Below are 12,466 nucleotides of genomic sequence, written 5' to 3' on the forward strand. Positions count from 1 at the left end.
AAGCATTAACATTACTCCCTTGTGATTAAAGCAATGCACCAAGATCCAAGACAATAGAAGTTTCTCCCTGCTTTTTTTAAGAGCTTGATGTGGGCATGTCTTAATGCAGATGTAGAAAAGGACAACGCTAACACTGTTTAGTTTTATTAATTCTCAGTTTCTGAGTTTTTGATTTCTAGTGTTTTCACACAGCAGTTACATGTAGTTGCAAGTAGTCTGGGAGAACCAATTGTTTTGTACCTTCTTTATGTTTTTCAGCTAGATGATTGTGATCATCTTGATGGCAGTACTCGTAACAAGAAGTTCCTAGAAGCTCTTGTGGCAGATACCCTAAAATTGCTGTTGCACTGTTAGAAATAAAAACATGAACTACAGCGGATTCAAACAATTGCAAAGCTTGTTTTCTTCAGTACCAGATTAAGCAGAAAATTAGTATCTAAAGAAATAGATGCTTGTGTTCATGTTTGGGAAAAAGATACAGCATTAGTACAGCTCTAAAACAACATGAAATATTATTCACTGCAAATTATCCATTTGCAATGAATGGCAATTCAAAGACAAAATAACAGTGTTTAAACATGCAAACCACATGTACATACAAAATACTTATGATCATTAGGTCTTCCCATTAGCCAATCAGGGTACCAGTCACACATAAGGAGTCATTAAAAAAATTTAGTAGTTGAATTTTGCTCTGCCACTTTAAGGAATAGGTTTAAACTGACACTTTTAGATGACTGAAAAGCAATGAAAAGCTTCCAGTGACAATATTGAAATTCAAAATGCAAAGTGGTAAGTCAGTCTCTACAACAAATAAAAGTCTGTTTTAGAAGGTTCAGAAAATAGGAATTTAGCTTTCACTTCTAACAAAATAATTTGGTACCTCATTTAGATATAATGTATTTGTTCCAAATAGTAAGATTTTAAGAAGTAATTTTTGGTTAAGTGTTTATTACTTAAGTCATATGCATAGCTATGAAGCTCTAACTTGAGATTTTTCTGTATAAATAATAAGTATATGAGTGCATTTTATGACATATTTTAATCTTGCTAGCTCACCTTCTCCTGTAGGACAATACGCTTACTTTTATATATTACATTTTATGTTTGACAAAAAAACCAAAGCCCAAGCACTCATAGATTCAGAATGAACTGCTTCCTGTGTACAGCACCTAGAAATTCTATTCTGCTTGAGAAATTTCAGTTCTGACAAAGTATTAGAAAATTTAACTAGTGGTGTCATGTTCATTTTCTCTTCATTAAAGAACAAAACGCTTACCGCTGATCTACATAAACAAATTTTCCATCCATGGCAAATCGTGTAACAAATTCTGTTGCTTTGACTTTTATCTCTCCACTCTTTTGTGGAACAATATAAGGGTGTAACCTCCCAATTGCAACAAGACAGTTAAAGTTACTACTGTCCTTTTCTACATCATTTTCCTCTTCTACTCCCACCTCATTAGGAGGCCAGTTCTTCATATACCCAGTACAGTGAATAGTACAGTATTTTCTGTGATCTAATAAAAAGAAATGAAATAAGAAGCAGTTATGGTTCAAAAAGTAAACTGAATTACTTTTTTTTTTTTTATTCCGTTCACCATGAGACCAGCAACTACATTTTATGCTTACCTACAACAACTGTACAAGTCTATAGATAATTTTACAGAGTATTTTTTAATTAATTTTGTACTACTGGGTTTACCTGGAGAGAGCACTTCTAATCCTATGTAAGATTTAGGAAGATAAATTATAGGTGTTGGCAGTTCAAACACAGTCTCACAGAAAAAAAAAAAAAAAAAAAAAAAAAAGTACACCAACAGCCTGGTAACCCACAGATAACATTCTCTATATGGTTTTATTTAAAATAAACTGGAGAGGCACTCAGTAGTTTCCAAATCAATTTACCTTTTGTGAACACAATGATCTTAACATATGTTTACTGCAATTGCTCAAAGAAGCAGTTGAGAGAACAAACCAAAACAACCCAGCATATTTTCTATTTATCTTAGGCTTCTGAATTCCTCAATTTTCTAGGAACACAAATATTTTAAAAGTCTTAAATTACAGCATACACCGTCATTCATTCCTATGGCTGGTAGACTCTTTGCTGCCTATATAACACGCAAACACCCATCATATAAAGATGACATTATGTCTCTTACAGTAACTATCTTTCAAAAAATTGCCAAAGTATTCTCGATATCTGTATTCTGAACAAATTATGCTTTACATAGATTTGATTTCCTATCAACTATGGAAAACATATATCAACTCTGTAAAATGAAAAATTGAGTTATCCTACTGTGAATTTGTTACAATTTCTCAGATTGTCAAGGTGCCTTCCCTCAATACTGCTTTCCTGAGAAACATTTCTAAAGGTTAAATTCTTATCTCACCGAGTTAGTTGGCACATCAAAGGAGACTGAATTCTATTTACTTACAGTTACAGACATGTTTTAAAATTTACTATTGTAAAATAAATATCTCAACAATAATAGGTGACATTGAAAAACAAAAGCAGGAGGATTTTTTCAGGGTCAAAATTTCAGCACACCTTTGCAAAAAACAATACTAAAGTATTAAACAAAAGCTGGAAATTACGTCTTAAAAAGATCCATTCACTGAAAGCTTGACAAGAGTATGCTGCTGTACGGGTGTACCAAAAATGGACTGAATTAAAATTACTGGAAAACTGAATGAAATTACACTGATAAATTAACTTTACTACTAAAAGAAAAAAAAAAGGAAAATTCATACTTTTAAGTACACACAACAGAAAAAGTAAATCAGAAAAAAAAGTTGTTTACTTGCTTTTTTTTCCTCAAAACAGTAGATTTTGCAGGCCTTAGTCACACAGTTATCTTCAAGAAATATGTTATTTAGTTTCATTCTTCTGGTTTCCCTGAGACTTCTAAAATTTGACTACAACAGACCACGTGCTCCTAAACAGCCACTGTAACTCAGGTTCCTCCCTCCCTCTTTTCCAGGAGTGAATAGGGAGGAGAAAGAGTACAATTAGACTGTTTTTCAGAACACGTCTCAAGTACATATTGACACTTCTCTAGAGCTACTTTGTCAATCAGTGAGAACTACAAGGGTCACACTACTGACTCGGAACTTAAATATACCAAGTTTCAAGACAGAAAGCCCCCAACTTCATCTACACTGTTTGAATACCTTTCTTCTTTGCGTTGGGCAAGCACTCTTTTTCTTCTTTGACTGTGGTCCTACTGCATTTTATCCGACAGAAGAAGGAACGTCGAGCACCAGAATTCAGTCGAGCTGGTCCAGCTTGAAAATCTGTGTGTACTTGCAAGCCAGCTTACAAAAATTTAGTAAAGTGGTTAAAAAAACAAAATCCAACAATAAAACTTCAGAATACAAGGCCTTTTCTTCATTTTAGCTTCCAGTACTTTCTCCTTACTGTTTAGTTGCCTAAACTTTGTCCGTACAATTAAAAATGAAGACTAATAACTTAAACAGGGCAAAGAAAACGTGACTCACACAGATTCCAAAATTAAAAAGAACTACCAAGCTATTTTCAAACGTTTCTTGATATTCTGAATGGTATTTTAATAAATATGCTTTATAAACTTTCAACTTCTATTTGGTACAAGGAAGAAGTGCAAAGATGCTTATAAAAGCCAGCTATAAAACAGTCATTAGCTGCACAGTACATAACAGTTTCCGTATTAGAAATAACTGTAAACAAAATAAGATTTGGTTAAATTAGGATTGACACTTAGCATTTTCAGAGAAGACAGTGATTCTTGATATTGAAGTATTTTATCCCATGTTCGACTACATCAGGTCTTTTGTATTGACAAGACCTATCAAATACAAGAAAAAAAAGTAGTATGCCTGATAGGAAGAATGTCAGACCACATCTCGGTAAATGTTTAACAATGCAAATTTCAGTAATTCTCATTTTCTAAAATAAATTCTTTTCTGGGCTAGCTTTTAAACTGTAAGTGCATTCTAAGCAGCAGATAAGCATTCAAATATGTTTGTTTAATAGAAATTATACCTCGAGTTTGTACATCTATGCACATAGGAACACATGAATATGTGCTGTATAGTAACTAGATTTATTAACATCTCTTTAAAAAAAATCTGAGGACATTCAAATATGACTTACTTTTCCCATCTACGAGCTTCTCCCTAGGAGAGACATCTGAAGAAGAAAGTTGCTCCTTAACTTTTGCAACATCTTTTGGATGCAAGTAATCAAACAAACTTTGTCCAATTAAACTGGCCTATTTAAAAACAAAAACAAAAAAACAGACACCAAAAAGCAAAAGAAATAAGAACCACATCATTTTAGAACAGGACCCCACACATACTACTTATCTCAGAAAAACAACTTCCTAAACCATTAAAAAAAAAAAAAGTCAAAGTCAAATACCACAGTTACTCTAAACATCAGTATTCTAATCTGCATTTAATTTGCTGTTTTTTAATATTATTTTTATAAACACAGGGTAGTAAAACCATAATTTGTTACTTCCCCCTTGAAAAACAGCAGATTTAGTTGGATATCAAAAAAACAGTTCTGTAAAACTGAATGTTTTATTTATGTACATAATACGATTCCTGATCCTAGCCAAAGAAGGTTATCCACAAAATAACTCCACTCACAGATTATTGGGAGCCGGGAAGGAAATAAAGAAATATTCATGCTACCTAAAGACTCCAAGCTCTAATTTGGTTGGACAAAATGGCACCACTGGGCGAGGAGCTGCCTGGAAGCAGGGGTCAGCTCACTTCAGCACTCCTTAGTAGGGGCTATTTACAGAAATCTCTCTAGCTGGGATCCATTCAACCTGCTGGCTCTGCTGATCCAGAGTAAGTGGTCTGCTGCACTACTGTAGGCAGCACTACTTTCTTTTGAAACAGGAAGGAAATCTCACAGAAGTGGGCTAGTTTTGGTTTTTTCATTGCTTACCTTCACCACAGCAGATCAAATCAATGGGTAGAAAGGAGCTGTGTTGACAAGCAGTATTCTAGATTCAAATTGCAACTCATTTTGGAGCCATACCACTTGCTATGTGACCACAGCGTACATGAAGGGGAGCATTTTTCCAATAAGCCAGAATCAGAAATGGGTTTAATGAAAACCTTCTAAGAAAGCAGGATAATAAACATACAGCCTCTTTCATTTGCCCAGGTCCCATCTAACCCTAAAGCAAAGGGAAAATGCCAAGTGCCACTTTGAAAGGCTAATAGCAGCCTTGCCAAAATATATAGGTGTAATAAACAGATTAGGCTGCAGGATATGATTCATAACGTAGAATGATTCCCAAATAAGCTAATAAATTGATGGGTTAAGTCAGTCATGTTCTCTGAATCTCTTTGGCTGGAACAGCAAAGATCTTATGGATCTAGAAGTAGGTATGTCTGATGTGAGAGACTCCAAAAGGTACTTTTTAGTCCTTGAGTAAATTCAGTGTAGAATTAAAAAAAAAAAAAAAAGAAAAAAAAGAAAAAGAAAAATCTGCTTTATGCTTGTTCCCATAAGATCATTCATTTCACTTTAATTTAAAAGAGGTACAGTTTTGGTTTGTTTTTTATTTTAAATAAAAATAAAAAAATCTATAAAACAGAGTCCAGATTGGTTACCCTTCCATTTATGAAGAAAATGAACACAGCACAAATGGTTTCAAAGTTATAGAAGTAGACAGATGGAAGCACTAGCTGTTTTAGCCTCTGTTTTTGGAACAGAAGTCATAGATACATGAACAAGTTATCATGCCTTGATTATTTGTGGTAATTGTCCATGATGTTAAATGTTAACTAATGGAAGGTACTTTTATTTTTCCTATTTCTCTTACTCTACAGGCTAAGCTAACTCACACTACCTCAGTTTCCTTCAAGTTAAAAGCATATACACGGATAGTTATTGTGGCTGAGGTGTTACCAGTGCATCTAAGCATAAAGGCATTACTGAAGAAAGCTTTAATTAACTTCCACTGCTGAACTACCAGTTTTCCTTGGCCTAAAACCCCCCCCCAAAATCACTTTACCATTTAAAAGAAAATCTCTTGGAGACAGAAATTAGGACATCTTCAAATTATCCCTTCCTCTCAGACTAGCAGTTTTCTTAAGGATAATAAATTCAAATCTGTTGCTATTACTCAGGTCAAGAACACTGACTGTACTTGCAAATATTTTGTTCCAGGATATTCAGCCTTACTCTGAAGGAGGTTAAATCAGAGAAATTCCAAGAAATTATACACAAGGACTGTTTTTTAGTAATATACAATAAAATGTAAAAGTTTAAAAATTTCTAAGAAAATGCAAGGTAAAAACAAACCAAGAAACTCAATTATAACCACCTGATCATAATTAAGTATTTTGCAAACTGATTCCGAGACAAACAGAATTTTTCCTCTGTGGCATCCAACCACAAATAGGAATCCATCTGCAGCCTGAAAATATAAAGATACTGTCTTTAAAAACATACAATTAAAAAATACAATGAATATTGATGACTACAAGGAAGTACACTTTTAAACCTGATTTTTTAATTAAATAGGTTATAAATAATATCAAAAAGCAATTAAGATTGCAAGGACCAAAAGAGACCTTCAGCTACAGACAGCTGAAGTTTCATTAAACACAGCTTTGGGAAAAGAGGCAGCCAGCTGCAAAACAGCCTAACTTGGGAGTCATTTTACAGATCTCAGCAAAGTCTGTTATTGCAGCAAAGGAAGAAGAAAATAGTTGCAAATGAGAAAGGGTAAAGGGGTGTGGGTATAGGATGAAGTGTGAAACCAAGATTTTCTTTCAGGTGTTACTTCTGCATCTTTTTCAAAGTACATCTTTAAAAATTTAAATGAAGGAGAGCAAACAACTGCAAGTACATTTATGCATCATTAAAAGCATTCTCTATACTTGTATGCAGACTTCAATATCAACATAAAAAATTTTATGTATTAAATACGCAGATTGTATACAGATTTATTATCCCTTCAAGGGCTGCTGTCTGCCACGCTCACAAATCATCTTCTGTACCCCTTTATGAAAAAGCCTGTATAGCGTAAAGTTTATAAACCAGTACTTATCAAATACATCAAAGCACTTGCTTGAAGAAAAAGGTGGGGGAAAAAAGCACTCTCCAACTAAAAACTCAAGTTAATGGCAAGCTTTAATAAGGACATCATTTAATTGAGAGTGTCCTTCCACTTACCCTAAGGATTAACTGTCGGAGCTCATCATCCTTTAAAAATGAAGGTTTATACCGGACTTCTGTATAGGAGCTAGTGGAACCTGGAAAACAGATTATTTGTAGACATAGTGTCAAAATTTGCATTTTAAATTTACTTTTAACAGTTATACTTATTTTGTATTTTATAACATTTCTTTCCAACCACAACAGCTGAAAAAAAAAAATAAAAAATAAATAAAAAAAAAAAAAAAAAAAATAAAAAAACCCTCATAAACATATGCTGGTAATTAACATGGGCACACAACCAGTTTTTTTCTTGCCCTTTACTTAGCGTAAACCAAGGAAAATTCTGTTCAGATACCTTTAATGTACTGCTAGAGAAATGGTATTATGAGAACTGAATTTTCTAGAAACATTTCATAGGCCTATTTCAGAATCTTTAACATTTGCTGAAGCCTAATAATTCCAATGTTAGCAATTGTCTTTTGGCATGAACAATGCTTCATTAGTACTATATATCCAACAATCAAAAAACCCACTCTATTGCAGTTAAACTGAATGTCTCACTAAATGTAGTGAGACTGACTCACTATATTTACTGTTCTAGCACCTGTGGCAAGTACTCTAAAATAATTTTTAGCCATTACAAGTATTTCCACAAATTTTCCTAGATATTTTTTGAGGAAAATAGCAGTTGATCTTTCCAGCAAATTTCAGCATTCACTATAATTCCACATAGTATCTTGCATTTTCTTAAAGCATTTGTTTTGAAGATACATATAACAACTGTGTTGGATGGAGCCCAGTTTTCATATCCTATTGTTAAAATACAAATGTTTGAGCTGAAGATTTCTTGTAGATGCTTGTTTAAACTGCAAGTGCAATTACTGCCCTGCTAATCTGTCACATTATTTCTTTACACAAAATTCTCAGCCTGCTTGTGTCAATGGGCCTCTAGGAAACCCTTCCAACCTAAATTATTCTGTGATTCTATTACTGTCAAGTTAGTAGCATAATTCGTTTCCTACACTCCTTTGACTTAAGGCTAATGGGGTTCTTGTTAGATATGTTTATTAATGATCAATTTTTTTTTGCAATGCAGACAGTCTTTGATCTTTGCTTACAGTTGACCAAATTATTATTTTTGTGGGGGAGGAAAAATATCTTTGATAACTCTTTCTTGTTACTCTCTAACATTTCATGGTGTTTAAGACTTTACTGTAATCAAAGTCATCAACCATTCTGTTAAAGTATGTTTTGTCTTGCAGCATTCCTTTTTGACCATTGTTCTTGCAGGTTAAAATAAAGTTTGAAAGATGTTTATGTCCAAACATAATTTTTTCTTTAGTTTTATGCAACTGGTTTTGGTTTTATGAAGTTACACTGTAAAAGACTTAACCTATCACTGAAGTGAGCTCTCTGTGCTCCCAACCAGTGCAACTACTTACATCAGTTTCTTTAGATAAACATTAGCATGGTTTCCCATTGTTGAGGAGACTTTTTTCCTAATCTCACACTGGACAAACAACTCATTGGAAGTATTTGATATTTTATAAATTACTTGGCCTTCAACTTAAAGCCCTCCCAAAATTTAGTTGGGTTTTTTTGGTTGGTTTTGTTGTTTGGGTTTTTTAAATGGTGTTTTTCCATGATGTTGTAAATTTCAAAGTCAACAGATAAACATGAAATTCCAATACAGAGACAAAGGGTTGATGTTATTACCACATTTGTGATTGCAAACAGGAGTATGAAGACCATTTGCTTCTCTATTAGCAGTATAGCTCTTGGCATCAGTACAGCGCCACAGGTATTACTGTTACAGAAAGTATGATGGAAAGTGGAGAGATCACAGAACATGTTTAATTTGGGGGCTGGAAAATAATGAAAGACAGACTTGTTTGTTTGTTGTAATTTTTAAAAAGAATCAAGGAGTGACTCAGTTGCAAGGCATCCCCTTAGCAGACAGAAAATATCAGACACTGAAGGCTGGCTTTTTTTCTGCTATACTAAGCAAAAAGAAGAAATGAAGTTCTGGAATCTACAAACACGTAAATTTAAATGAAGAACTGAATTCAGAAAGGAAATGTAAAATAAATGACCTTTGATTTACTTAACATCAAAGAAGACAGACAGTATAACTCCTGATAGAACACGAACTTTCAGGATTATTTTCCTAAAACTCACCTTTTAAAGATTTTAAGTGTTGCACAGCCATCCGTAACACCGTAAGCTTGTCTAGCTTTCGTGCCATGGGATTGCACTGAGGTATCATAGCAGACAATTCCTCTATCAGATTATTCATTTTGTCTCTTCTTCGCTTCTCTGTTTGACTGTGAGCCTCTCTAAGAAGAAAAATTGTTTTAGAACACATGATTTTCCCCATAATATTAACCAATTCAATTTTGGGAACGGAACATATCACAAGAAGTACTACTGCACTGAAACAGTTTTTCATACACTACTTGTATTTGACAATTGAATTGGATTCACTTGAACAAAACAGAAATGGTCACAATAATGATGTGAAATATTGAGGGGGAAAAAATATCTCAAGCAACAGCTTGATTATATGTGGCAGGAACAGGACGCTATGAAGACTTATAAAAGTTAATTCTTCTTGTGACCCTTGACATCCAAGTGAATAACTTGACACCTTACTGTATACCACAGAACTTTTGATACCATTAGTAATTACTGGAAGACATTTCTGCTCCCTGGCTCTATCTCTACCTGGCTTGTGTAACTAAGTTGGGGTATTCATTCTGCTACTTTTTTTTTTTTTTTTTTTTTTAAAAGAACACTCAGCACTTGCTAAAGCATCTCTCAAATCTGTTTTATGCGAACTCACAACAATCTGAGATGAGCAGTGCCTTCTTGTTATCTCATTACCTTAAAAATTACTCAGCTTGAAGACAGACACAAACACAAGCATTTATTCATAGCACAGCAGAAGCAACAGACAATACATTTATGTGTGCTTATAGGAGATGTAGTGGAAACTGAAATAAAAAGCTATGCCTCATGTAATTTCACCAGAGGCATTTCAGAAAGCCTTCCCCTTCATTCACCTGATAAGGTGGTAGAAAGGGTTTCAGCCTTTGAGGATACCTTGTTTCAGGTTTCATCTCTTGGTAAGCCTCTGTCCAAGAACTCAACCACAGAGAGCTTCTCTCCTTGGACAGTTTTCATCAGAAAACCCTTCTAAGGCACAAGACAGTGCACATCACAAATATATTTGTATATCAGGTCACTTTTTCTTTAATTCTTTCTAGTGGAGTATGTTAGCTTTTCTAGCTGATCTCCTCCCCTCTAACATCCTCTAGCAGATCAAAAAAAGTTTAATTCATTCTATTCCCTCCTTACCCAGAAGACAAGCTAGCCACTCAATTAAAACAAAGATTATTTTCCTTTCTGATTGAGACCAGACACAGTGTAGTTAACCAAACTGAGGGACAACAAGTTTTGGTTAACTGATCTCCAAAACATTTCCTCTTAGGCATACTGTAACAGAAGGTATTAAAGGTAATACAGTTAACTGTACCTGGCCTGTTAGGAAAGAACAAAGTACAGTTTTAAGGACCTAGTCTTCTATTCTTTTTATTATTTTTCCCCAAAATAAATCCCTTCTCCCCACAAATAATTCTGGGTCATTCATCCAAGCAATTAGCTTTTCTCTCTCTAAAAGCTTTTTTTTAAAAAATTTAATTTTATCAGTTATTCTTAGTTCTACAGGTTCATCCAACTTTTCCTCCGTGTCAGGTAGGAAAAATCAAGTAATATATTGTGTAGGCTCCTTGAACTGTGAACCTCAGGAAGACAGATACAAACATTTAGGGAAAGAGAGCAATCTTCCACATCTCTAAGAGTCAATAAGAAGTTATAGAAACCTGAACAGGTGGATGCAGAAATTCAGGTGATGACTGGATGATTCAGAAAGCCTTCTGTATACATTCCCCAGTTACAAAGGGGAAGGGAGAAAAGCAAGTTCCCCAATAAGCTTGAGAAAAGAAACACTGGAGGGAGATAACTGTTAAGCAAACCTTCAGAGAGTCTTGTAATTATTTTTTTTTCCTCCAACTAATGAGCCAAAACTTAAGGAAAAAAATTAACAATACAACATCAAAGTTATTAGAGCAATGTACAAAACAGAATCTTGTATAGCAATCTGGAATACTCAGTAAAGAAAAATAGATTTTGGAGTTAAACAAAAAGACTGCAAATGTATTTTGGAACACTTTAATTTCTTCCATTTTATTTAAGTTACAAGAACACTTCATAATTATTAGTTAGCATACTGTATAAATAATGCTTTTGACAGCAGAGTGGATTATTTATTTCTGCTTTGACATCTCTTCTCACATGACAAATGAAAGACAAGTTTATAAAACAGCTCTAGTTTTACTAAGTGGCTTGTCTATAGTTTAAAATATTTATTTGGATGAATCATGACTGCATTCAGTCACACAGCGTTTCAAATACTCCAAGTGCTTTAAGTGAATTCCAATTTGGTTTCAGGTTAAGATGTGAATTCAAAGTGCAATGGCAAACCTTGAATAATTCCCTATACAAAAACTTGCTCCACAACAAGAATTCTTTGTCATGCTTTAGGTGAATCTGTTTTCATGTGGGATAAATTTTAAATACCTCCAAGCGTAGACAAATCTAGAAAAAACAATTCTCAGATTCATACCGACTGAGGATCAGCTCCTCCCTTTGTACACAACTTGAGTGTACTGCATTTAATTCTCACCTTGAAAATTTTAACCTCAGGTTTTTACTAAACCATCTGAGATATTCTGCAATACAACATTGCTTAAAATTAGTAGAAAATAAAATCCTCAAGGAGGCTCTAAAAATTACTATAAATTTAGGGGGGAAAAGGAAAAGTTTACTGTTAAATACTGAGAGTTTTAATGAACGTTACCCACAAACTTGTATTTTAGTATTATGAATCCTAGTATTTACTAGCAAAACATACTTTTATTGTAAATTAGTACCTGAAATCTTTTATTTTAACATGTTCTTCATCTTCACTCCTAGAGAAAACAAGATATAAAGTTTTACATTGCATATTTAATACTAGGTACTTCTTTCCTCCCATAAATTCAAGAAGATATAGAAAATGCTACAAATTTACTATGGCTCTAACAAAAGCAAACCCACAAAAATTCCTAAAACAAAATGATCTAGCAAGTGATGCATAATAGAAGCAGACCAAAGCACAACTTCCAATATTCACAGTTAGGTGAACACATTACAGGGATATTTCATAATTACAGGGCTATTTTTATCCTG

At 33.8% G+C, this 12,466-nt stretch overlaps 1 protein-coding gene across 6 annotated transcripts in view; it reads right to left on the reverse strand.

The window, feature by feature from the left end:
• The window catches only part of ARNTL2 (aryl hydrocarbon receptor nuclear translocator like 2), a 40,301-nt gene that overhangs the window by 14,072 nt on the left and 13,763 nt on the right, over positions 1-12,466 (reverse strand). For 5 of the 6 annotated variants that reach the window (XR_003927108.2, XR_003927107.2, XM_030040396.2 and 2 more), the window contains 9 exons: positions 12,169-12,207; positions 11,059-11,112; positions 9,356-9,513; positions 7,193-7,272; positions 6,339-6,431; positions 4,142-4,259; positions 3,181-3,324; positions 1,280-1,520; positions 241-347 (listed from right to left, as the gene is read on the reverse strand). Coding sequence is in view for 4 of the 6 variants with exons in the window: in XM_030040396.2 (XP_029896256.1) it covers positions 241-347; positions 1,280-1,520; positions 3,181-3,324; positions 4,142-4,259; positions 6,339-6,431; positions 7,193-7,272; positions 9,356-9,513; positions 11,059-11,112; positions 12,169-12,207 (1,034 nt within the window). In the remaining 2 variants the exon portion in view is untranslated. The remainder of the gene's footprint in view (positions 1-240; positions 348-1,279; positions 1,521-3,180; positions 3,325-4,141; positions 4,260-6,338; positions 6,432-7,192; positions 7,273-9,355; positions 9,514-11,058; positions 11,113-12,168; positions 12,208-12,466) is intronic. The other variant, XM_030040397.2, reaches the window with a different exon arrangement.

This window comes from Aquila chrysaetos, chromosome 17, assembly GCF_900496995.4.
Source record: "Aquila chrysaetos chrysaetos chromosome 17, bAquChr1.4, whole genome shotgun sequence".
Classification (NCBI taxonomy): Eukaryota; Metazoa; Chordata; class Aves; order Accipitriformes; family Accipitridae; genus Aquila; species Aquila chrysaetos.